The 25,681-nt window shown below is 37.9% G+C and overlaps 1 protein-coding gene and 2 long non-coding RNA genes across 8 annotated transcripts; 1 reads left to right on the top strand and 2 right to left on the bottom strand.

Annotated features, from left to right (window-relative positions):
• Positions 1-24: 24 nt before the first annotated feature.
• LOC145550404 (uncharacterized) lies at positions 25-7,985 on the bottom strand. 6 transcript variants are annotated; one of them, XR_014086303.1, is made up of 12 exons: positions 7,335-7,985; positions 7,207-7,266; positions 6,736-6,786; positions 6,444-6,635; positions 5,791-6,029; positions 4,851-4,963; positions 3,275-3,472; positions 2,619-2,711; positions 2,273-2,520; positions 2,011-2,139; positions 906-1,491; positions 25-785 (listed from the first exon to the last, which is right to left on the bottom strand). XR_014086303.1 is itself a non-coding variant. In XM_081604369.1 (7 exons), exons 1-7 carry the CDS (start codon positions 7,411-7,413, stop codon positions 3,971-3,973), a joined length of 771 nt encoding a protein of 256 aa, XP_081460495.1. In that variant the 5' UTR covers positions 7,414-7,985; the 3' UTR covers positions 3,939-3,970. The 6 variants fall into 6 exon arrangements, 1 of the variants encoding a protein (XP_081460495.1); XR_014086305.1 differs by having other exon boundaries at positions 2,294-2,520; XR_014086304.1 differs by having other exon boundaries at positions 2,273-2,427.
• Positions 7,986-17,466: 9,481 nt separating this feature from the next.
• Positions 17,467-19,213, top strand: LOC145550402 (uncharacterized). The gene is made up of 3 exons (XR_014086302.1): positions 17,467-17,601; positions 17,676-17,780; positions 17,884-19,213. It is a non-coding gene; the product is annotated as an uncharacterized LOC145550402 (long non-coding RNA).
• Positions 19,214-21,703: 2,490 nt separating this feature from the next.
• LOC145550401 (uncharacterized) lies at positions 21,704-25,082 on the bottom strand. The gene is made up of 3 exons (XR_014086301.1): positions 24,015-25,082; positions 22,172-22,434; positions 21,704-21,931 (listed from the first exon to the last, which is right to left on the bottom strand). It is a non-coding gene; the product is annotated as an uncharacterized LOC145550401 (long non-coding RNA).
• Between the last annotated feature and the right edge of the window lie 599 nt (positions 25,083-25,681).

Genomic DNA, 25,681 nt, shown 5'->3' with positions numbered 1-25,681 from the left:
GAAAAGTTAATAAAATTAACTCCATTATAACAGAAACAACTTGCTATTTATTTATAACCATCACATAATCTTTCACAGTGGTCCAGTTACATTTTGTAATTGAAAAGACAATAAACTTGATGTGAACTATTTGGAAATTAACAATATTCAGTGTTTAAATGTGCTACTTACATGTTTCTGTAATAAAAACACCTTTAATATGACTTTTCATTATAAATCAATATATATCAGATTTTAGCTTGTAGGTTTAATTAATTTCAAGCTAAGAAATAAAGTATTACTATGGTTTTATATTTTGAAAGTTTTTGTGCGATACTACAAATGACTAGGTAAACTTAGTAAACAATTGATAGCATCAAGAACAAGCTCTTCAATAAGTTGTACAATAACTTGAAGCAGTTATATTTTAAACAATAATGCAAAGTTCTGTCAAACTCGAGTAATTAACAAGTGCACTACACATTACTTCAGAACCATTACAGAAAATTAGAAAGTTGTAACTTTGACAAGAAATGTCATGGGGCATGTCTAAGTGCGTAAACTTGTAACGCGTTGCAATAGCCTGGTTCAAATTAGTCCGAAACCTGAATAGCTTGATGAAATGCTGGCCATAAGGTTTTGGTGGAAGTCTGCATAGGTTTTGTCATTTTTTGACAATTTCAACATCAGAAAGCAAGTAGATGACTGCGGGAGACTGCAGTCAACAACTTGAATCTCCAGATTGGAGCTGACCACACCCCAGCCAGTCCAAAAAGTTAGTAGATTCCTTAGGATGTCCGACGTCCCTTTACGGCACACAAATACAAAAATTATGTTAAGATTAAAATTTAATTAATACATCTGTGAAAAAACTCTTCCCAATTAAGTTTTGAAAAAACCAAATGTATTTTTAAATAATTTCTTACCACTTTCGATGAATCTGCGGAGGAAACTCATAATCAGACAGTGATCTTCCAAAGAGACTATGTCCTCATCGATCTCTTCGTCATTAGGCCAGTTGATGTTATCAAGTTACATTTGCACAAAGAAATGAAATGCAAAAACATTCATCTACATATAGGTTATTGAAGATTTGAAAAAGATGCGTATAAAGGTAGGCCTAAGAATGTGTAAAGTCTTTTGTTTAGTGTTTTAATGTGCAGAAGAGACATATGAAATACAAGTGTAAACAGTGTCATGCATTTGTATGTACTGTGCAGTAACATGTCTCAAGTGCATATAACTTCACGTGTACAAGCACTGTATGTAGGCCCCATCCCCAAAATATATTCTTAATGGTTTTTAGTTTAATATGAAAAAACAACAACTTTGCATGCATTGTGTAATTGTAAGCTGTGCAATGTGAACTTACCTGTGGAGTTATTTCAGCCTCTCTGGCCCTTGGAAAAAGTAAAGGCAAAGCATCAGGCCTTGAACTGAAAATTCTAAAACGCCTGTGTCTTTGAGTCCTCTTCGAATTTGTTTGACTTGTTTTTCTGTTCTTTCCAAAACCTACAAAACATAAGAAAAACATTGTGATACACTGTAAGACATTTGAAAATAAAAAAACAAAACAAAAAAAACAGACGACAGTTAGTTCAATGGTCATTGCAATGTTAAAGAGAAGAAGGTACATTGTTATGCTCTGTGTTGTACTTAAGAGGTTGTCCTGGAAGCTTAGAAATATAATTTAAAAATTTTGTATGGAATTAATGACATGCTCTTTATTGCTTTTAAAGGATTTATCATCATGACACTTTTTTAGGTTATTTTTTAAATTTATGATTAGAGTATTCAAAATTAAAAAAATTAAAAGAAAATGTTTATCACAATCTGTAATACAAAGAGACATATTTGTCTTTAATATTACATACCTTCTGTCTTTATAGAAATTGTCTTTACTTTCAACACTTATACATTGTGCAAGGTAAGACTATAATGACTGCAGTGACTGTACAACAACATTGGGACACTTTTACCTCAATGTATGGCCTTTCATAAGACATTTTTTCTGCATGCATTTTAACTTACAGCATGTAGAAGGATTTTCTCCTTGAGCCAAAATCTATTTTTGGATGTAACGCCGGGAAGATCCCATGGCAGCGTCAAAGCGAGGACCTTAGACTTCTCCTCTTCACTCAATTCCTTTGTTCCTTGTAACTACATATGTAATTTGAAGAAATGAAACAGTTTGACATCAATTGATAGATATGCACAGCAACATATAAATCTCTAAGTATATATGAAGGGCATCCAAAATTGCGCAAAAAGAAAATAAATACATTAATCTAACCATTGATACAACTTCCCGTACGTCTTGGTCAGCACAATCTGACTCTGTTAAAGTGGCGGTTTCTGGGTCCCCTCCAATCAGCACGTGCATAATGGCAGGGCTGAGACCAACCAGACGAGGTCCACCATTCAGGAAGCTGTGGCCAATCATTCTACCTGCCACCACAAAAAAGTCGCTTTCTGTAAGCAACCTTGATGTGGAGGGAGTTAAATGGTCCTGCTCACCCTCGAACAACAATGTTGTCACATCTGTTAAGATATTATGTAGATATTTAAATAAACATATTTTACTGAACTACCTCCATAGCATAGCTGCCAGGACAAGACAATGAACAAAACAACCGTACCATTTTCTTCAGCTAGCAGGAATCCATTTTGGAGATGATACATTACTATGGAAAGTATATGTCGATTGACACCATCCCCAATTGCGGTATCACCTAAGAAAGAGGTAGAAAGAAGATAAGTTGTGTGAAAAAGATCAAAGCAACTTCTTGCAAGAGTTTGTGTCCATGCAGTTACTGGCTAATTAAATGAATAAATAAATTTATATTTTGTTTAGAAAAAATTAATTTAATTTTAATTTTGTTAATCTCCATCCAAAGACGTAATATCTAATCTAACAATATTTAATACATTTTTAGCATATCCATTACATAAATCATTTATTGAATCATATTGCATTTATATATCCTATTTCACCAGCAAGGCATTTAAAAGTGCTTTCAAGTTTAAATATAAATTGTAACCATCTTAAATAATGTGTTATTGCAATATCAACAAGCTATGGAGGACCAATTACATTTAAAAGGCATTTTACCTTAGTTAAAGAACATATGCCATATGACAAATCAAACAATTACGATCCAACAGTCAGTCATACCAAATTTGTGCATATAAGCAAGTTCATATTTGACTGTTATGAAATAATTTATTGTTGAGCATAAGCCAAACGTGTTCCCAACGTGATTATAATGATAAAATTATTTCATGTCATTTTTACCTATGAGTTGGCAGTGCAGTGGGTTGGTCCACTGCACTCGTGGTCTTTTGTAGAATCCAATAATGGCACGGTTCCTTTCCTTCAGGCTTTCCTTTAAACTCAGAGTAAATGTCAGACTGTCTTTATCCTTGTTCGCTTTACGTACTGAGTCAATGTACAGTTCAGAAGCTTTTGCTGGGAGAGGTTCTGTAATCCAAGCTTAACAGAGACATGAACAGGACAAAATCAGTGCTGTATTAATTTTTAAGTAAAGACATGACTACAAAACCAGACTTTTACCAAAACATCTATTCTATCCTTACATTTTTCTAATCATGTACATTCCATACTCCATGTAGCAACTGAACAACTGGGGCCTCATTAATAAAGAAGGCACAGTTTTCAAAATGAAACAAACTTTGTTAATGTGATGCGCTGGTCTCCTTTTATAATTATTACATGAGTGTGTGTCATTGAATATTGAAAAAAACATTTTATAACAAATGTCATGACATGAGCAGCAGGTTTGCGTCACAATGACAAACAAGCACGATCAATTTGAAAAAAAAATGGAAAGCCACTGTTTTCAATAGGTGCCCAAGTGACCATGGACATAAACGGAAAATCTTAACATCTACTGAGTAATAGATTGAAGTCTGAAGTATGATACAATAATGCCAATTACCATGTCCCTGATCATTTTTAATTTCTGGAGGATTAGCCAGTTGTACACTTGTAGAAGTAGAAGGACCAGCTAAAGATAAAAACAGTCATAGCACAAGTTATAAGACACATTTAATACAAGTCGGCTTCTATTAATTTGCAAACTCAATGGACTGACATTAAAATACACAAAATATTGCTGCAGTTGGTTGCAGATATCACTGTACAAACCCTGATCTGAACCTGTATTTTCCCTATATCTATAGCATGTTGCAGTGAAGAGGTGCGACTTGTTCCCCTAATGGAAGGGATAGATTCCTCTCCTGTGTCATTTTCTGTCGTCTTTCCCTGTCAACCTGTGATATTCTGAAACAATTACAAATAATGATGTACATCATTCATGTTATTTATTATTACCCAAAAAATATATATGTATTCTAAATGAAAAATTTGAGTCACTCTAAATATGTCACATTATATTAAAATATGTGTAATAGTACTACATGTAAACATCTTCATCATTTGTGTGGTGTGTCTTCCTTCACAATGTGTTGCACCTGATAGTGTCAGATTATGTACATCGCCTATATATAATTTTATTAATAAAAATATTTTGGATACAACTCCTTATGGATTGGGAAGTCATATAATATCCATGTTATGTTAATTTAAATATTAAATTTTATTAAAAGTTAATTTTTAAAATTATGTAAATTAAACTGACAATAAACTAAGAGTAAATTTCGATTAAGCCATTACCACTTCATAGCAAAGAATAAACCTAAGAATCTGTAAAATGGTATATGAAGGCAATTCTTACATAGGTATATGTGACTCATTTGTAAATCCAGGTAATATAAATGTCTGGGAAAGCATTTTACATTTTTAAGTCCAACATTGTGTATAGCTGAGTACTTTAGATTTAGGTCAGTACCTTGAACATGACTGATTGTGTGTCCTCATCTGTGAAAAAGGAAAGTCCTCTCCACAAAAAAGACATGGTGTCAGTGGTCCAGAAAATTGGCCGGAATGACAATCGATTTCTTCCTACATAGAAAGCAAATACATATAAAGATTAAAAATAAGTATCTCTCAGTGGTGGAGCTTGAAACATGATAGGGCCGGTGTTCTGTCAGATCAGCCTACATTGTCAGATAGTCATACGCTTAGCTCAGACATGTATACGCAGTCATTACCATATGATTTTATTTAATCAGCAACATATAATCATGACGTAGATCATCATACACTTTGTTATGAACAACTGTATGGCATCCTGACTTAGCGGTTAAGTAGGTTAATGAGTTTTACACGGCGTGTGTTGTAATTTACTGTAGCAGCAACAAGACCTGCTTTAAATACACGTTGAAACCACGACAACGCATGTATATTTATCTAGTTATCATGTGATATTATAGACAATTTAATGACTTATTTTCGTCATAACGTGTTGTGTATGCTGAACTGACAACTCCACTGACGGTTGGACTTCTTAATGCGCATGCGCGGGCATGCGTACTAACTGCATGTATGCTATCCTGACAGCGTATGGCTATCTGATAGAACACCGGTCGATGGCCCCGAACCCCATGTCCGACTATGACCTAGTCGGATTGAATCATTATGATCATATGATCATAATTCAATATGATCCAATAATAATTCAATATGATCCTATATAGCCACTGGTCTATATAGATAGATAGATATAAACATCTATCACTGATAATTTCTAAATTCACAATGCCTGTGCATTTTATTAGTACAAAAATATCAATAAAACAATGTAGCGATTATTACAGTTGTACAGTTGTGAGCCAAGATTTAAAGTGCAAGTTCAGTGATCATATTTCAGAGTAAAAATATGTAGTTACCTGCTCCATGCTGATATTGGATTGAACAGGCCGGATGTATATAGTGGAGTGAAAAATCATGGTGCTCGGTGCCTTCAGGTATTCTACACTGTATCCTTCGTTAGGACAGTGTATAAGTGTAAGCTGGCGAGATCTCGTGTTACCAGATGATCTAAGGAGCTCGTATCCGCCACTATTCCTCAACTTTGGATAATTGTCATACAGCCAGTGAGAAAAATCTTCAGAACTTTTGAAGTTACCTGAAAAATAACATAAACAAAAGATAAAAATGAAGGAACTTGTCTATCGAAACCTTATCATTGGAGTCTTTGACATCCACTAAATGTAATAACAAATGTAATGTCTGTCTGTTTTCAATAAAAAATAAGTAGTTTAACAAAAGAAAGACATTCCATTAGTAGTACATTGTTGCACTCTACAAACAAATAAGAAACATAAATCATTACATTTTAAAAATTAAGCAAGAAATTTTGAAGGAATGTATCAAACTTGTCAAAATAAAATTGTTTGATGTATTGCAAACCAGTGTGGCCTTTTAAAGACACATAATTGGTTTGTCCTTACAAACACACTTTAATTTATGGAACTAAAACATTTTACATACATTGTTAGACAAGCAAAATAGTAAAGCAACAGTAACATAACTAACCCACCTCGGAAACATATGCGTTTTTCTCCCAGCCCAGCTCTTTGGAGACGCTCTTTGTCCTGTCGTCTTGGGACAACCGAGGAGTCTTTCCGTGCAAGACAACAGAAACTGTGTGTATACGTCGTCTGACAGACGGGATTTGTCCGTCTCTGATGCCTTAGATTTGTCCGGCTGGAAAACAGTCTAGAAACCTCAGCTGAGGGTGGAAATAATCAAGTGTTCAAAGCACCAAAGTTACATACTTAAGAAAGACAATTTTTTAAAAACCTTTTTTTAAAAACTATGAAATAGCTCACCATCAACCGGATGCCGTCCTGCAAAATCAACATTTCCAGGTGTTGTTGATGCTGTGAAAATAATGAGATATGTGTCAAAATATGTGAGAAAGTCTGGCATTGTAAGCAACACGAACACACACTCACAACTACGGATAATTTAGATTCTAAATACCTTCATTTATTTTTCTGCATTTTGGCGCTCACTAAAAACATTTTGGACATCCCTGATTTAGACAGACCAATAAACCTGACAGTCGTGTTTATGGACTGTGGGAGGAAACGGGAGTATGTCAATCCACGATTCCCCATCTGATACGGTTCCACCTGCGTCTTCCTGCTGCTCCGCCCATCAGTGGTGGAGAAAGTACTCAATAAATGTACTTAAGTACAATAACGAAGTAACATAACATAAGCTGACGAATTACATTAAAAATAGTAAAAAAAAAAAAAAAAAAACACACACAAGGACGGGAACAAGAGAACACTTACTAAAATTGCGCGTTGGCCTGGCCCTGGGACTTTGTGTCGGAGGAGTAGAACCGGTGGTTGCTAATGAAATGAGAGTATGATTAACATCTTCCACAAATTTCCAAATGTATAGTTAGCCAAAAACTTACCGCGTTCCAACTCCTCCAACCTATTCGCAGCCTCCCTTAACAAGTCAGAAACTGAGCGTCCGCCATGTGACTCCGCCATACCTTAAGTACTGCTCAACTGAGGCCGAAAGCGCAAAGTAGAAAGGCATGAACAATGGATCTGCAGACTGATCGTTCTGTTTCCGGTTGATTGACCCAATAGAGGAGCAGGACATAGAAAGCAGGCTTCCTCATTTACATATTTACATTCCCTCGTTCGTACACCGACGAGGGAATAATAAAACGGACGAGGGAATAATAAAACGGACGAGGGAATAATAAAACGGACGAGGGAATAATAAAACGGACGAGGGAATAATAAAACGGACGAGGGAATAATAAAACGGACGAGGGAATAATAAAACGTAGGAGTGAATAATAATACGGAGGAGTGAATAATAATATGGAGGAGTGAATAATAATACGAAGGAGTGAATAATAATACGGAGGAGTGAATAATAATGCAGCGAGGAAATAATAAATAAATACATCAAGAAATAAATACGGTTAGGAAATAATAAATAAAAAATGTCTATTTTTCTTGATGGAAAGTCAAGTGTATGGAGAAATAAAAAAGAAAATATATAGTATATATATATATTCTTTTATTTATTATTATGTCAGTTTTGGTCCTCCATATTTCTGACTCCGTCTGCTGCTGCCTTTACTCTGAGCCGTTCAGAGGGGGGCGGGGGAGGAAGCGCTCTGCTGAATGCGCTGTTGTGCGCCTTCAAAATAAAAGCATGCGAGTGGAAGATTTTAAAATTCTTCGCAACTGCGGTGAAATTATTGGGGGGGACGAATGTGTCTCTGTCTCTCTCCAATATTGGGGGGGACATGTCCCCCCCTTCCCCCCCCGCTTCCTACGCCTATGATTGTCGGCCGATTCTCCAAACCTCTGTGACCACAGAGCTGATAAAAATACTATAGGTTCGATCGGTTCTTGTCTCCAGCGACATGGCAGGAGCAACACACCACACGAACCGATTCCAGTCACAAACATCCCGATTCCAGAAGAAAATCCACAAAACTCCCAACATAGCATCAGTGGCGGAGCTAGACTTTTAAAGTTGGGGGGGCCAGGACTACCTCTGGGGGGGCAACATTTTAAATGTGTGTGTGCACATATATATAATTTTAAAAAATAACCAAACTGAATATTTGGTTAGTTTTTAAGCCCCTCTGTCATTTGACATGTTATAATTAACACCTTTGACTGGCGCACATGGAGACATGATACGCAGAGTTGATCGCAGAGGAAACTAAAATCAATCAAATTAAAGATCCTTTCTGAATATCATCTCATGGACACTGAACTAAATGCGTCTTTCTGACCGGGAGCTGACAGCGTGTTGAAGAGTTATGGACACCTTGGTTAGGAAGCTCTGATTGGACAGGTAATTTGACGGGTAACAATATTTCGGGTCGCACCAGAATTATTTGCCTGATGGTGGTTCGGGCTTCTGATGAGTTTACATTTAATGAGTTTGGAGCACACAGAGAAAACCTAAAGAGAATGTGATCTACTTATTGTAGTTTATGTAGAGGAATAACAGCTGACTGTTGAGAGAGGAAAGAAATTAAAGTGCAGATCCGTTAGGCAGAAACAAGCGCAGAGCGCTGGGCAATAAATGCACGTAAATGCTCCAATTAATCCCACATGAGATGACAAACGCCAAATATACAATATATAGTTACACTGCTTATGTTAATGGTGTTTTAAAAACAAAAGCAGTAAAAACTTAACCTAGTTAATATGCCAGATTCCCTCCTCACCCTCATCTTGATGAGAACAGAGAGCAGTTCGCTGGTTTCTGTCCAGACTGTGATCAGCTGACCACTTGGTGCGCAGACAGTTTCAACTTTACGCACAGAGAACATCGTGGAGCTCATTATTAATCAGACTAAGAACAACATCAGTCAGAGGATCATCTCTGATCTGGACGATTTAACGGACCAGAGACTTTGGAGCTCCTAGCGCAGCTGATCCGCTTCTGCTGGTTTTTCTCCCGCAGAGGGAAGTGATGCGGGATCAGGAAACGATCAGAGTTCTGTCGTCTTCTAATCACGTCATTTAGTGAAATGTTACCTGATTTCAAAAACGTTCTAGCAGAGAAATAATAAATGTTTCGTTTGATGACTACAAATTGCAAATAAAATTTTTTTTTCTTTGACAGACAACAAAAAAACTCCAGCGCCACCTCTGCTCCAAACTACGAACATTGTCGGCCCCTCTTCGGTTTTTTCTCTTTTTTGCGGAGGATCAATAAATAACTTATTGGTGTTTTACAACCACCAGGTATGAAGCGCTTTAGCCTTTGAGTTGCACCACAGCGCAGCATAACTGAAACACCCAGGAGAAGAATATCAGCTTGTTGTTATGAGTATAAAGGAGGCTGGTATCGCGCCTGATAAAAATCTATTTATTTATGTCATCACATGGACTTATATAAAGTTTTATACATTTTCTTTTGATATATTTATTATTGTTTTTCTTCTTTAGATATTAGGTTGGCTTAGAATGATTCCAAATAATGTGCAGGAATAACCTGGTGCTGTTACATGTCAATCATCTGGGGGGGCCACTGGGGGGCCAATCAGATGACAGGGGGGGCACTGGCCCCCCTCTGGCTACTGGACCACTTTGCTGATGGGGTCGGTGCGAGATTGTTTGGCGACTCAATGTAAAATGCCACGCAATGGCGGCAAATGCTCCTTGGGGTTCGGGGGAGTCAACAGCCATTTCGTGGCATTTGAACGGGGAATGAGGGAGCGTTTTGAGCCATGCGGTGGCATGTGTAGTAACATGCAAAATCCACCGAGTGGCGCTCTTGTCTTTGACGATCTGGATTTCGGCGTGGGGCTGCTGGGAGGTTTTGGGTTCAGCCATTGGGGTTTATTTCGGCCATGAGGTGTCATGGTGTTTCCCGGGTCCCGTCAAGTGGGGATTTGGGCTCGTGGGGTTCTACGGGGTCGTTAGGGAGCATGTTTAGCCATATGGAAACCTTTGGTTATTTTCCAAAGGGTGTGTTTGTGGGGTGAACTGATGCGGGTGGGTGTGTGTGTGTGTGAGAGGCCAACCATGGGGGATGTTTTGGCCCTGCGCACGTCGACCTCTGAAGAGCGGAGGAGCCATTATGGCTTTGGGGGAGGGGGGATTTTTAACCCCCCCGCCCTCGATCGTGACGCGTGGCATACGCTACACATCTTAATTTCGGACCGTAAATTATTTCATTTTGGATTTTTTAATTTAATTTTAAACCAGATTTGTTTTTTGTTTTATATTAGCTCAGGTCAATGCTATGCCATAGAAGGTTAAAGAACTGTAAAAAAGCAAAATCCGAAAATGTTTTTTTTTGGGTTAATATTTTCAAATGAATAAAATGTAAATGAGTGAGTTACTAAAATGCAAACTCAAAGTGTTATGCAACATGCAAAAAGTCAACAAAATGTTAGATTAATATATGTTTTAAAAGTTGAGAACTAAAACAGGAACCAAATTTAATAAAAGGTAAAATGAATAAAAGGTAGATATTACTGAAACGTTAATAAAATGTAAAATTAGAAATGTTAAGATACTATCCTTTAATGTCAATGAAGCAATAAGGAATAATGCGTAAAACGATCTATTAGTACGTTAAACCAAACTTGTTTGAAATTTTAAGGTAATATTTAAAAGTTAATGAACCGCAGAGGATGCAATGTTAAATGAAATGGCAAGAAAAGCTTAGAAGTAATGAATATGGAAAGGCACAGAACATACAACTAATTCTAAACAGCAAACCAATAAATCAGGATCAAGGCAGCACAGTCAAAATATACTGGTATGAATGAACTATGATGAGGAAACAAGTAAAGATGCTTTCTAAGTAAAATGTAATAATAGTAATAAAATTTAATCATATCAGTCTCTCTATAGCGAGACCTATCAACGTCAAATCAGTTTCTGCGTGTGTCCAGATGTTGAGCCGGCGCAGCTCGATGGGAAACCCTGACAGGCCCGCGAGGCTTCAGTGGCGTTTCAGCTGTAAACTGGTCCACCAATCGTGGAAGGTGCCCACAGTCTCACATCCCGGCACACCCAGAAAGGATTGGACTTCATTCTGCAACACAAAAAACACAAAAAAAGGGAAATCAATGGATTATATAAAGAAATTTAAAGTGAAGGAAAGCATATATTTTCGTCACTAGATACTAGTACTGCCCTTAAGCTCTGGAAAGCTGAAGTTCCACGGTCGTCTTTTGGTTCTGGGAAACCATCTGATAGGCAGGTGGGGTTCTATTGGTACCGCTGCTCTTCTCTATGTTGGAGGTGATGCACTGAACAGCCAAGGACCTCAGGCAGGGAGCAGCAGAATCCACAGGTGATGAGGAGAGCAAGGAGGACGATTCTTTCAGATTGTGCATCATCATAATGTTTTTCTTTCTATTTTTTAAAAGGCTGCTCCTTGAAGCTGAAGATCAGGTTTTTTAATATACTAAGCCAATAGAGGATCAATATATCAATAGCATCTGTTATTTAAGTTCTCCTCTTAATAATAGTTAAAGAAATGTTTAAATTAAGTAACACATTTTAACCTTCTAAAATAGCTTTGCTTGTTTTAAGTGTAGACATATTCATAGGATCAGACAAACCAAACAAAAAATCATGTAAAGGATCAGATTATGAAATGAATGTGCAAAACTGCCCACAGTCATGCTTTAGCAAAGGAATATCATTTGAAATGTATATATGAATTATCCCTAATAGAAACTTTACCAGAAAATTTAAACCCTCTATAAATCTTTTGCTTTTGTTATTTTAATTAAATTCAGTCATATAGTCCTCATTTAACAATAAGAAGTAACCCGCTATACTAAAGGCTTGTAACATATTGTCAATAGTGTGAAAAGTTAATGATACGTGTTAATTTAAGATCTTTTGTAATATATTCCATTCATGTCATAAAAGATAACCCTGTTTTGTCTCAAACCAAAACTGTAAATTATGATTATGAGAAATGTTTAGACATTTTAGACAGACCTTGAATCAATAGTTACATATTGCACTAGATCTTTAGCTTAATTCTGTCAATCTGTTTGACCCGCTTTAAGCAGTTCCATAATTGCTCATTTGTAAATCCCAATTTAGACCAATTTACTTTGAATCTTTGTATTTTTCTTCTCATTTTAAAACCTCATGTAATTAGCCTGTTTTGTTTTTTTTACAAGAATAAAGTTAACCCTGTCACTCCATATTTAACTGACTTCATGGTTTTAAATCCCAAAAGATTGGTTCTTTCGAAACCCTTCTATAAAATATTTATTTAACTGAATTACCCTCTTTTGTAGTGTTTATCATAAATATCAATGTTTTTGGCAGTTTTGGGGAGAAATTTGATACAACTAGATTTATTAAATTATATAATTTTCAGGTTAGACCTTTCTGCATGACTTGGTTAAACAGATTATTTTGAATTATAGCCAGAGAGAAGCAAACAATTTATTCCCTGTTTTAAACAACTCTATTTTGTAGAAATCTATTTGACACATGACATCATTGTTAATTTTAATGTATACAATTCAGAATATTCAGTATTACTTTGGAAACTCATTCGAATAGTTAAAACATTTGTGAATTTTGATTTAACCTCTTTTATATTTTGCTGAAGCCCAAAACTGAAAACTTTCTCAATAGATCAGATTAACTCACAATTTGTAGATTAGATTAATTCCATGCATCTCCCCGTTTCTGTATTGAAACACTGTTTAAGTGTTTCGGTACAGAAACTCCCAAGAAACCCACTCAAATCATTTAGCCCACATTTCTTTCATTGCTAACTATAACAGTTGGGTTTAATTTGAACAGGGTGTTTACACCTCAGTGAAAGAATTGAATATTTGGTTGACAATATGTGCAGTAAACCCATCATTTGGTTCAGTAATTTTCTGAAGAGTATTTTTCCTAAGATTTGAAATGGATTCAAATAAACTTAAATCAAAACTTGAGATACTAGTCCTCATATTTGTAGCCACTGTAATTTGAGCCAAATAGATTTTAGACGATCCTTTTTTGTATTTGAAGTGTGGCTGGTTGTGCTTTTGTAAATCAGGAAATTAACAATTTTTACCGTACTTTTATCCTTTTTCAATCGTTGTCATGCTGGAGGAGAAAAACACATTAGCCAGATGTTGGACAATCAGTTATAATCATTCAGGCAAACAAAATATTTCTGTAACCTGCAGAGGGTTCTAACACCCTGCTGCATCGAGCCTTCACTTGTACCGTTAAACTTATCCTGGGGGTCAAACAGCAGAGGTCAGAGTGCAAAGACAGTAGACCATGAATGTGCTGTAAATTAAACAAAGGTGAGAAAAAGTGGCATCAAAAATTCAAGAAAAACCTTTAAAAACTACCAAGTTTTGTTGGCAGCCATTTTGTCTCCAACCTGTAGACTGAGTGGAACCCCAGGGGCCCCGGAGCCCAGGTCACATGACCAGAGGCGTAGAACCAGGACCAACCAGGGCAACAGGCAAGCAGGACCGCCTCTGAGTCTCAGGATGACTTTACATGTGATGCTCCATTTGCCCCATCAGAAGCTGTTCAGGGCAGCATTCAGTCCTGCTGTGCAGAAAAATCTGGACAAAGTGTGTGGCCCTCCTTGAGAGAGCGAGGGAGAGACGGAGAGATACAGCATGTCATTGTTTTCAAACCTCCGTATCACGTCGGGCAGAATCCGATGGTCTTTTCTGCCATAGGAGACCCTCACAAATCACGCCTGGGTCTCGTCCTGTAGCCAGGTGTGTCCTCAGAGATCACAGTCAAACATCCAATGCGAGATCCTGTAAGCTGCAATCCGTCCTCATGTGACAACAGGAAAAATCCAACCTCACTGACCTCTGTAGAAGCTGTAGGAATCGACCAATAGGTCTTTGCCCTCAAACAGCAGTCCAGGAGAAAATGGTACAATTCATAGGTGTAGAAAGTGCAAATGTCCAAGTCAGCACAGCTAAGAACAGCAGAGGCCTTTCTCCTCACCTCCTCGCACGGCCCTGAACCCGCAAAACCCGCAAAACCCGGCCCCCGTGGTCCCCGTCAGACCACAGGAAGCAGCACTGCTAGAGTAAAACACAAAGTAAATTAAGAAAATCAAAGTGTATGCCACCTTTTGCTCACATAATTATAAATTAACTGTCTTTTCTGTAGCTGGTGATGTAGATGAAGAGTTGCCTCTTTTTTTGTTTGTTTCTTTTGTTTCAGCCAGGCTCAGGGTCACTGGAGCGGCTCAGATAACGTCCACTGCCTCAGACCCTGAGCTCCAAAGATAAAATAGAAATGCATTAAGATGATTCACCCTCAGATGTTTCAGAATTAACCGGTTGTGGAACCAACTCCTTTCAAAAATCAAACTAAGAAATTATTAAACATTTTGACAAAATTTAGTATTTCCAGCTTCATACACTTTTCATATATTGGTTATTCAAATGCATATGTAAAATAATTAATTCAATATTGTACAATTTTACACAAAAGCATCCTTGTGATATTGCCACACTTTAAGACAACCAGTTAAATTTCCTTAATAATAATTCACATCAAAAAGAAAACTGTAATCAGTTATTCTTTATTTCATTAATGAAAATATTACCATTATCCTGATATTTTTCAAAACTGCTGAGTGTTTTATTAATGTATTGTTTTCTTTTTAGAATTAAAAAATTGTTCACATTTTGTCTGAATTTTTCTCCATGTCCCCTTTGGGGCTCCGTAGAATTTAAAGTACTTTTAACCAAAATGTTCTCAATGATAACAATTACATCCAACTGTAACTTTATACAATTAAAATTAGAGGTGATGCAGGAAACTCATCAGTCTGAAAATAAACATGGCATAGATATTGATTGAAGCTATTCAATTTTATATAACCAATTGTTAATTTAGTAAGAGCTTCTCTATAACTCTGTATTTCAGTCATGCAGGAAGGCCCAGTGTAAGAGCTCATTAAATGAACTCACAATATAACAATATTAAATGAATACATTCATAATTAACCATATCTTTAAACCGACTAGTAATAAGAGTCTATTTCTTCTCCACCCCCTGTTGACATAATTTAAATATTTGAAAGCGATTTTGCATTTACTTTTCTCCAAAACTAAAATTTTACAGGGTTTCACAAGTTTTCCAAATCATCTATCTAGAATTGAAAGTAGACTATCAGATGTTTTAAATAAAAAGTTTTATCAGAAATGTTTTATGTTTATCTTTTACCATTTCCCCCTTTTTATTTTCTTATGTAAATAGAAAACAAACATTTCTGACAACAACATTTCTATTGTCCTCAGAAATATTTTTCAGAGATTCTTTTTCTGTACATATTTCTAAAATGTCCAACTGAAACTGTACTGCAAAGGCCAAAAGTTTTATTATTTTAAAGAGTTCAGATCAGAATTTGGATTGCTTTCCTAAAAGGCCGTGTCAATGTTTATTCTGAACTGACAAAAGAAAAATTGATCAGATTTTTCTTTTGTGGCAGAGGATAAAAAAAAATGTAGACAAATATTGTGCAGTACTGTAAGATGTCATTACGTTTCAAATCAAATGTTCTGTTGGACTTGAATTTATGCATCAATTCAATCAAAATTTAAGGCACAAAGTGCTGTGAGCCAGTTGTTGTCCAATCAGTTTGTTTTTACATAATCAATCATATCCACTTTAAACGTTTCATCATGTCCAATTTGTGCCTTTCTACCAAGACAAGCATGTGTTTCGAAAGCAGCAGTTAGTTAGTTAGTTAGTTAGTTAGTTAGTTAGTTAGTTAGTTAGTTAGTTAGTTAGTTAGTTAGTTAGTTAGTTAGTTAGTTAGTTAGTTAGTTAGTTAGTTAGTTAGTTAGTTAGTTAGATATTTAGTTAGATATTTAGTTAGTTTTGTTATTAGAAAATAAAAACAACAATATTAATAAAAATCAAAAGAAAATAAAACATGTCAAACTAAATGAAAAGTCTCGTAATAAATGCTGTCTGGATTTAAACCAAAGCTGAAATGTGATTACTCCTTTTCGAACATATTATTTCCCACTTTGAAGTAAGGTAACTGAATTATCTAGATCTATAATCATTAATTGTCTTTCAGACAAGAATATGTTGTAACCAATGTAATGAGCCATAATTGAATCTAGAGCTGTTTCATAATCACCCTTTGAATCAAACACATACTCATATTTATATACCAATTCTGTTCCTTCTTTAGATATTTTAAGGTGATCAAGTTTCAAATGAAAAGAAATCTTGTTTTTGATAATAAGAGATAAAAATACTGATTAATCCATGATAAAGTTCAAGTCTGCTATAAATCTCAATTTTTAAGTTTCATTAAGTCTAAATTTAAACCCCTCTACAGCTAAGCTGAGTTTCAAAAACTTCAACACATTAGAAGTCACTTTATTTTGTTTATAATAAAAATTATTATATGTAACTTCATTCATCTTTCATACAGTTAATTTTACCACATGTGAAAATAGTGAATTGTGCAGGATTATTTTAGTTTCAACCAGTTTTCCCTTAGCGTCATTTATTCCTTCCAGCCGGTATTTTCCCAAAGGACGTCTGTTTAACAAGTCGCCTCCTTTCTTCTGCACCAGGTATTCTATCCTTTTTTGTTTTTCTCTTATTTTGATATTCATCATGCTCTGCCAAATAAGTTATTAGTGCTTCTATTTGCTCACTGAGCGTAATCCATGTCCTGGTGTCCCACTTTGGATCATATCTGTTTAGGCTCAAAATTTAGACTCAGAAATCACCTCTTCTCTCTTTTCTCTTTTTCTTTTTATTGCAGTTTCGCTCGCACGGCGGCAAAGAAACCAAACACAGGAGACAAAATCAAAAACCTCCCACAGATTATAATCTCCCAATGTTGACCATGGTTTTAAAACACATTGCAATAAACAGAAAAGAGTACATTTAAACACATAAGGTCTGCTCAGCGGCAGAAGCTTACACACACAGCTGACAGACACACACACAGCTGACAGACACACAGAAATGGATCCACGCTTTTCAGCTCCTATGTTGTTCTCTTATTATCTCTTATTTCACTTATTACTCTTTAGAGGAACAGATCGCGATCAACATTTTTCATCTCTTTTTTTCCTATGGTGGACCCTCTCAACCCTTTTGTGTTTCTCGAGTAAGTCACAGATTGGCTAACGCGTTATTTTCCGAGGGCAGCACTCCCCGAGGATAAAACCGACAGAACCTAGCCTGTCAGAGGTGGGCATTCTTAGTAAGCTGTAGAATTGAAGAAAAATAAAAAATAACTTCAACATTTTTTGTTGTTTTCTCAGGGTTTAGATGAGGTCGGTGTACCAGGCCTGGGCAAAGTTGACAGCTTGGCTGAGTATCTGGTGGAGCTAAGGAGCAAAACCTCACTGGTGCTGACCAACCAGGAGGTGAGTCACATGCGTTGTTGCTTGCTGCAGACATGCACACACCTTTCACCTCACTTGCATATTGCTGTGTCCTCATGTATAATTGTTTTATTTTCCTGTTTAGGTGAGCTGCATTGTTGCTCTGTGGCAGAACCTGCTGGAGTTTGATGAACAGAGGGTGGTATTTGCTGCAAGGCATCAAGAGAAATTGAACACTGGGAGGTTTAGGTCCCCCAAGAAGAGGCAGGAATTTACTCCTGGGGTTGAGAGTGTGAAGAGGCATGCTTTAACCACTCCAGCCCCATCTGCCCAATGGCCAGACTGCTGCCGCCTGGTGGAGACCATCTTTGTCCGGCTGTGCAATATCCGTCGTAGTCCAAAGAAAAGAGGGGCAGGCACAGTCTCCAGGTGGGATTTAATCCTTCAAGAGTAAAGGAAGATCAGGCAGCTCGTTCTGGCAAATGGAGCTGTGATGGGGCAGACAAACCTGCAGCTAGTGGATGTGAGCTACACCACCCTGGTTCAGTGGCATAACAGAAGGGTCAAAAGGCAAGAAACCGCTGTGGTACTTCAAGGGTTAAACCTTCCCAGCCGCTTTTCTGTTGCTGCTGACCCACTTCTGCCTGCAAATATACGTCCGCATTACGGCGTACCACATTCAGGGCCACTGCATTCGTACAGGCTACCATCCAACACTGTGGGGCAGTCAAAATAAAAAAAAGCTACAATTCACTGATGGGACAAATCCATCAGGACAGCGGCAGCTTCTCCCTGCCCCACCCAAAAGGCCTCAGCTAGTGGCAATTACTCCAGTGGCACCACAGGGATCCATTATCCTCACTACCCAACAGCAACAGAGTTTGTGGAGCCTCTCCACCCCTCCTCCACATGCTTATGCTGTGGCCCCTGCTCTGGACTCTGCTGTGGCCCCTGCTCTGGACTCTGCTGTGGCCCCTGCTCTGGACTCTGCTGTGGCCCCTGCTCAACCTGGTAGAGAACCTCGAAAACTGACACGCAAAGTTTTGCACAACACATGCAAAAAATGCGGGCAGTTTAGAATAGCTGAAACAGGACACAGCCAATATAGGGGGCAAATTTACTGTCCCTCTAATGAAAGTCTCACTTTCACCTCCCAGTGAGCTGAATGTGTTCCAGCAGTGACTGGAACAAATTAAAAAAATAAATGTTTTCTTTACTTTAAATAACTTCACAAACTGTTTCATATAGTTTTTATTTAGTTCACAGAGTGATATTTATTTTGTTTTAGGTTGATTGATGTCATTGTGTACACCAAGTAATTCAACAAACCATAGTGTAAAAGGTTTCAAGTCCTTCAGCAAACCACACATTTCTTGGTTGAAGAAAGAAATGGGAGACTTCAATGGAAATGTGTTGCATCCAAATGCTACAATGTTTTTGGACCAACTAAAAATGTTTAATTCACCGTCTTAATTGTTGATGAATAAATATTTGGTTCTTTGAAATCGATGAGGTCTATGGTCTTTTACTGTGAGTAAATGTTAGCTGCTTCCAATTCTGAATTATTGGTAATAATTTTAAGCATACACTAGAAAAAAATATCATTCACTTCACTCAAAAAGTACTTAAGGAAAGACACTTGAAAGAATATTTTAGTTTCAGTCATTGTTTAGCTGTGAAAAATGAAAATAAGCACTGGGTATGATTACAGATATTAAAATATACTGTATATAGCATACAGTATAATTTAACATCAATTTGACTATATTGATAGAATAAAAAAAATTAAGGAATTCATCAGTTTTAAAACGAAAGCCTTTTATTACAAAGTGTTGTGTTTTACTTTACAGTACTACACCATCTGTACAAAAAAGCATTTAAAATGTTCAAGATACAAAAACACAAACAAACAGTCATTACTTCATAACACTTAAACATTGATTGTGCGAAATCTTTTCACTAAAACATAGTATGGCGACTGGTAGGATCGAACTCACGACTCTGGGATCGGCCTCACTCTTCCCCTTCCTCACCCTTTCAATGGGCGAGTTAATGTAACTTTGAAAGCAGAAAACGTTCGAATTCGTAACAGTGTGGAAACGCCTGTTTGCTCCACGATAGCTTGCTACCAAGTGGGCTGGCTAGCACATCCAGGGTAGCCCGCCAGCTGCTCACTTGGTAGCAAGCTACCCTGGATGTGACACATAACTGTTATGCTTAACAAATACTTACAGTATGTTTGTTAATTAAAAATTGTTGGAGGTTGTTGCCTTCTTAGATGATATATTTTCAAGCTGGGTTGAAGAACATGAGGTGAGGTTAATGAGGGTCCTCCAACGCATTGCTAATTTTGGTCTCAAACTGTCCCCTTCTAAATGCAAATTCTTTCAGACTTCTGTGAAGTATATCTGCACAGGGGATAATAGAACCTGATCCAGCTGCTGTACAAGAATGTCTCCAAGATGCCCCATCTGCCAACGCCTAACCTGCAAACTGGCTCGCCATCTAAAAACGGCTCATGGTGTTGAGAACTTGGAGGAGAGGCGGATCCTCGTCAACTACGGGTCAGGGCGAGTAAACATCAGGGGACAGCCCTGTCCTGTAGAGGGGTGGGAGACAGGAGCTCCTCAGACACAGACAGCAGAACAGAGTCGCGGCACCACAAATATACTCACCAAAAGGGTTAATGAGGGTCCTCCAACGCATTGCTAATTTTGGTCTCAAACTGTCCCCTTCTAAATGCAAATTCTTTCAGACTTCTGTGACATATTTGAAGTATATCTGCACAGGGGATAATAGAACCTGATCCAGCTGCTGTAAAAGAATGGCTACATTAAACAATTCTGTCAATTAAAAATTGATTTCATTTGTCATTGATTGATCAAATTCTTTTTCAAGAATGTCTCCCTATAGATGCCCCTTATGCCAACACCTAACACCAAAACTGGCTGGGCATCTAAAAACGGCTCATGGTGTTGAGAACTTGGAGAGGCGGATCCTCGTCAACTACGGGTCAGGGCGCGTTAACATCAGGGGACAGCCCTGTCCCGTAGAGGGGTGCGGCTATGCCGCATCCCGACTTGACATCCACCTCTCCTCCAAGTTCCACTCGGAGTTGCCCAGTGTGCTGCTTAGCGATGTTCGTGAAGAAATTAAGAGGCATTTTATTCAATGTAATGGACCTCAAGTGTGTCGATGTCCTAGGTGATCAGCAATGGCACAGTAGGCCTGGCGGCACGGAGGACCGCCAGGCGCATGATGGTTACGTGTTCTGAGTCAGAAACTCTAGAAACTGACTGCATGTTTGTTTGGATCGACAGGAACGTGAAAAAAGATTTGACATGATCTAGTAATTATATTTAAATCCTATCTGTGCTAAATATTTAATATTTACATAATTAACGTTTTGTTTTTGACTGTTATTTGGGTAGGAATTGTCCTTGTCCAAATGAGGTCAAAACTGGAGCTGGTGGACCGTAGCAGAAACCCAAAGAAGTGGATGGCGCTTGTGGCACCTGGTTCTGCTCACAGTGGGACCAAGCAGATGATGGTGGCTGATCAGTCTGTGGATACAAGAAGCTGGCAGGAACTGGGGCCTGTGAAAAGTGTCCTTCCTGGTATGATGGAGGATAATGCTGTGTGAAGCCAGCTTTTCCACCAACCCGTTGACTGATCAGTGCCTCGCCTTCACTGTTTTCAGGTTCCTTAAACTCCATGCTTTTATGTCCGTGTTCCACAGGAATGGAGGGGAGCCGTCTCGCTTCTGGGACGGAGGCGTCAGCCACGGACACCTTCGGAGGAAGTTTCACACCTTGGAGAAGAGAGTCCCTGTCTGTTCTCTTCTGCCGCTCATGTAGCCTGAAAGATAAAAACAGAAATTGTTTCCTTTCAAAGTCGAGCCATCTTTAAAGTGCAATATCTGTTGAAAATAAAAAACTTCTTACCAAACACACACAGTGGTATTGTTGATGGTGACTAACAACAAGTTGGTCTCGTCCTGTATGGGCTGGGGGTCCTCAAGCAGTTGTTTAATGTGGCAGTATGTTTGAACAATAGACTGCGGGATGGGTAAAACCTTCCCCTTGGTGTCTTTTGGCCGGTTTCTTGCTTGCCGATATTCTTTCAACAGCTTAAGGCAAATGCACTCAGACACTCTGAGTCACAGGTCTCTGGGCAGCCTGGCCATGAAGAGTCTGTGTGACAAACGGGTCATTGAAATAGTAGAAAAACACTAAAGTTCATCAACACTGATTTGATTGGAGCAGCAATGAAGTGCAGTAGAAAAGTACTTCTCATTTTGATGAGCTCAGCAAACCCACATTAATCTCCTAAGCTTAAAACTTTACAACGCTGAGAAAAAAAAAAATGTATTTGGTTTCCATGAGTGAATATGCAAACAAGTTATCCATTGTGTCAAAAATCAGACAGGTTACCTTTCAGCTGCTTGCTGACCAGGTGCAGAGCCACTTTGTTTCCGGGAAGCCCTCCATGGTCCTGGTAACGTGCTCTTCTTGTTTTTTAAGGTGTATTTGGGGGGCTGCTTGTCCATAGCATGCAGGTTAGAATACAGCTGCAAGACATTTTCTACCTCTGTTGTTGACAATGCAGTTATTGTTCTGTTGGGGCTCAAAAGGTTCTCTGCCAAGCTGTCAACTGCCTCCCATCCAGGAAAACCTCTGTAGTCACACCGGGTCTCCTTACAAAATAAGAAATAAAAAAATTGGTACAGATATAGTCATTTTTTTGTTATCTCAAAGAATTTCCTGGAACTTCTGGTTGATCGGACTGGATAATCCATATTTGTACCAAAGGAAAAGGCCAACATGCCACAGAAGAAAAAGAGAGAAATAACAGTCTAAACCAGTGGTTCCCAACAAGTGCTGCAGAAGCCTTTTAATCATTTAAGTAAGCTGTTTGCAAGCAGGACACTTAAAACATGCAGTGGAGGGGTACATGAGGACCAGACTAGGGAACTACTGGTTTAAATAAAGTAGATTAAAGTATAAAATCAAGTACCGTTTCAGATTTATTAATTAAAAAAACGAGTACAGTGTGAAAGTCCTAGGCACATTCGAACCCTCAAAACCATGAATGTCCGACTTATCCAGCCTTGCAAGAACAATAGGCGTCAGTGATCTTGTCCACAGCTATATTTATGCTGAGGGTGTGAGGATCTGCTGTTTTCCTCATCGACCGGTAGCATTTAGCTGTGACGCACAGCTAAATGCTACTTACTTTTGACCTCATTTCTGCTTATTTTGATATTTACCTCAACACTATCCCTTTTTGTTGCACTCTTAGCAAATTTATCCGCCAACTCATCCTACTATTCCAATATGAGCAGGAATCCAAATTAACTTAACCCTGGACCCATATTTTTTAATTCTAAAAATTAATTAATATTCAATATGATATCTTGTCTCGTTTCTGAATTCTGTTCTAAAATACTTATTAATGCACTACTTGAATCTGAACAAATCAATATTTCTCTTTTTCTCGTTTCCTCACTCTATTCAAGAGGCATTAATATAGCCATTAGCTCACCTGCATAAACTGTCAATCTGTCTGTTATTCTTTTATTTTTCATAAGCATCTGTATATACTTGTAAATACTCAGCATATTCTTTATTTTTATACCTTTCCACCTCTTTTTTTCTATTTGTCTGCCTTTTTCCAATAAGCTTAAATCAAATTCAGGTTTTCCACTTAACCAAGATGGAGTATCGGGAATACTCACCACAGGACTAATTAAATAATGATTTATTCCCATCTTACTTATCTCATCGTTTATAATCCATCCAAAACTATTTGACATTTAAAACATCTAATTGGTCGTGGGACATACTCTCTTACATTGTAGGACAAATATCCTAAATAGACTTTTTCTGGGAGTTTTTCTTCATCAAACTCTATCAGGATACTTTCACTGTTGGTTTTTTCTCCATTTTTAAAGGTCTGAAGCCTTCTTACATTTTTTATTTTTCCTCCTTTGAGATTTGATTTGATTTCCTCATCTGACACCTCCACTGGGATCCCCCAAATCACTCCCTTCCTCCATTTACTTCCTTCTTGTACCACACTCTATATTTTCCCATTTCTCTCATCCTACATGCTCTGTCTTTTTGTTCCTCTGTATTACAACTTACCATTAAGTTTCCATCTCTTAGTACTTTTGCATTAGTGATATCCCCCACTTGATTCTTCAGAATCGTGGAAAGTTTAACTGGACTGATCTCCTCATTAACTCTAACAATCACTTTGAACTCTCTCACTTACCTCTCCATTTCCTCTTCAGACTCATCCCAGCTTTTCACTACTCTTCCCTTCTTTTCTCCACCTGCCGTTGCTGAAGAATTTCCTCTTTTTGAACTCATCCTTTCACTATTCGATGTTTCAGAACTCCCGTCTCTTTCACCATTTCCCCACTCTGGTCCACTCACAGCACAGCTGTGTCTACCCGCCGTAGTCTTCGTCCAAAGTTCGTTCACCAGTCCTCGGGATTTCCCGATAGAGTCTTGAACATTCCCCCGACGCCGACTTCCAGAAGTCCGAGGTATTCTTAACTCTTTATCTTCATCTTCTCCTTTTTCAGTTCTTGATTTCAACTTTTTAACCATCAATCAGCTACTTAGATTCCACCTGCTCAGACGGAACCTCCCACCTTCCTCCATAGAAGCTATTAGCTCTGCGAGGCTGTTAATGTGAGACATGAAGTCACGTGGGACTTTCGAGGGGCGTTTCTGGGCGGAGCTTGGTAAGGTCCATTTCACTGGATGAAAGGTTCTGAGTCAGAAACTCTAGAACAGTGTTTCTCAACCCTGGTCCTCAATGCCCCTGCTCTGCATGTTTTAGATGTGCCTCTATTCCAGAACAGCTGATTCAAATGATTGCATGACCATCAAGTGGTGCAGAAGCCTGTTAATCACCCAGAGATACAATTCAGGTGTGTGGCAGAAGGGAAATACCTAAGACATGCAGGACAGGGGGGCGCTGAGGACCAGGGTTGAGAAACACTGCTCTAGAAACTGACTGCATGTTTGTTTGGATTGACAGGAACGTGAAAAAAGATTTGAAATGTCAAACAATTATTCCATCATCACTTCAGTAATGCGTTACTCTAATTTGACCCCTTGTTTCAGTAACAAATATTCTACAATCCAATAATTGGATTAAAGTTATGCATAGTTTAATGACCATCATTCCAGGATGAACACTCACTTTAGAACAGGGGTGTCAAACTCCAGTCCTGAAGGGCCGCTGTCCTGCAGTTTTTAGATGTGCCACAGGTACAAAACACCTGAATCAAATGGCTTAATTACCTCCTCAGTTCTCCAGAGCCTTGCTAATGACCTAATTATTCTATTCAGGTGTGGTGCAGCAGAGGCACTTCTAAAAGTTGCAGGACACCGGCCCTCGAGGACTGGAGTTTGACACCCTGCTTTAGAATGTTCCTCACAACTAGAAAGATAAATACTCTGGTAGCACAGACAGGCTACCGGATTCTGATATATCTTATTGGTCAAAAGACATTTGATTATTGGTCAAAATGCATTGATATAAATTGACTGGTAACTGAACTGGTTCTACCTCTTTCTAAAACCAAAGTAGAAAACAGCTAAAATAGGACTCGACAGTTTTAAACTCAATACATCAGTTTGACCAACAAAAATAAAATCTAAAAAACAAGTTTTGTTCTTCTTGAACATCTCTCTACATCAGTGCAACAGTTTGATCTACAAAATAAATTAAAATGATACTTTTCACGTCTAACAGACCTTTAGCTCCTCACTGTTAACTCAGTCTCACTTTCCAGCTCTGCATTCAGTAACTTACCAAACATGATCCATAAAAGCACTGATTCAAAAAACCAAAATGTTTTTTTTCCTGTCATTTTCAGCCGCAAACATTTAACTAAAATATCTACGGATACGTGTTTCTGTCTC

The sequence above is a fragment of the Poecilia reticulata genome, unplaced genomic scaffold, assembly GCF_904066995.2.
Source record: "Poecilia reticulata unplaced genomic scaffold, P_reticulata-male-v2 Scaffold_41, whole genome shotgun sequence".
NCBI lineage: Eukaryota > Metazoa > Chordata > Actinopteri > Cyprinodontiformes > Poeciliidae > Poecilia > Poecilia reticulata.
This window is presented reverse-complemented; position numbering and strand designations above follow the sequence as displayed.

Excerpts from the sequence above, each read along its gene's own strand:
- LOC145550404 (XM_081604369.1), bottom strand. The coding sequence starts at position 7,413 with ATGGCGGAGTCACATGGCGGACGCTCAGTTTCTGACTTGTTAAGGGAG. Across the intron at positions 4,964-5,790 it reads CCAATATCAGCATGGAGCAG|GAAGAAATCGATTGTCATTC; the intron begins GTAACTACATAT and ends CTTTCTATGTAG. Across the intron at positions 4,008-4,850 it reads CACAATCAGTCATGTTCAAG|CTGGTCCTTCTACTTCTACA; the intron begins GTACTGACCTAA and ends TTTTATCTTTAG.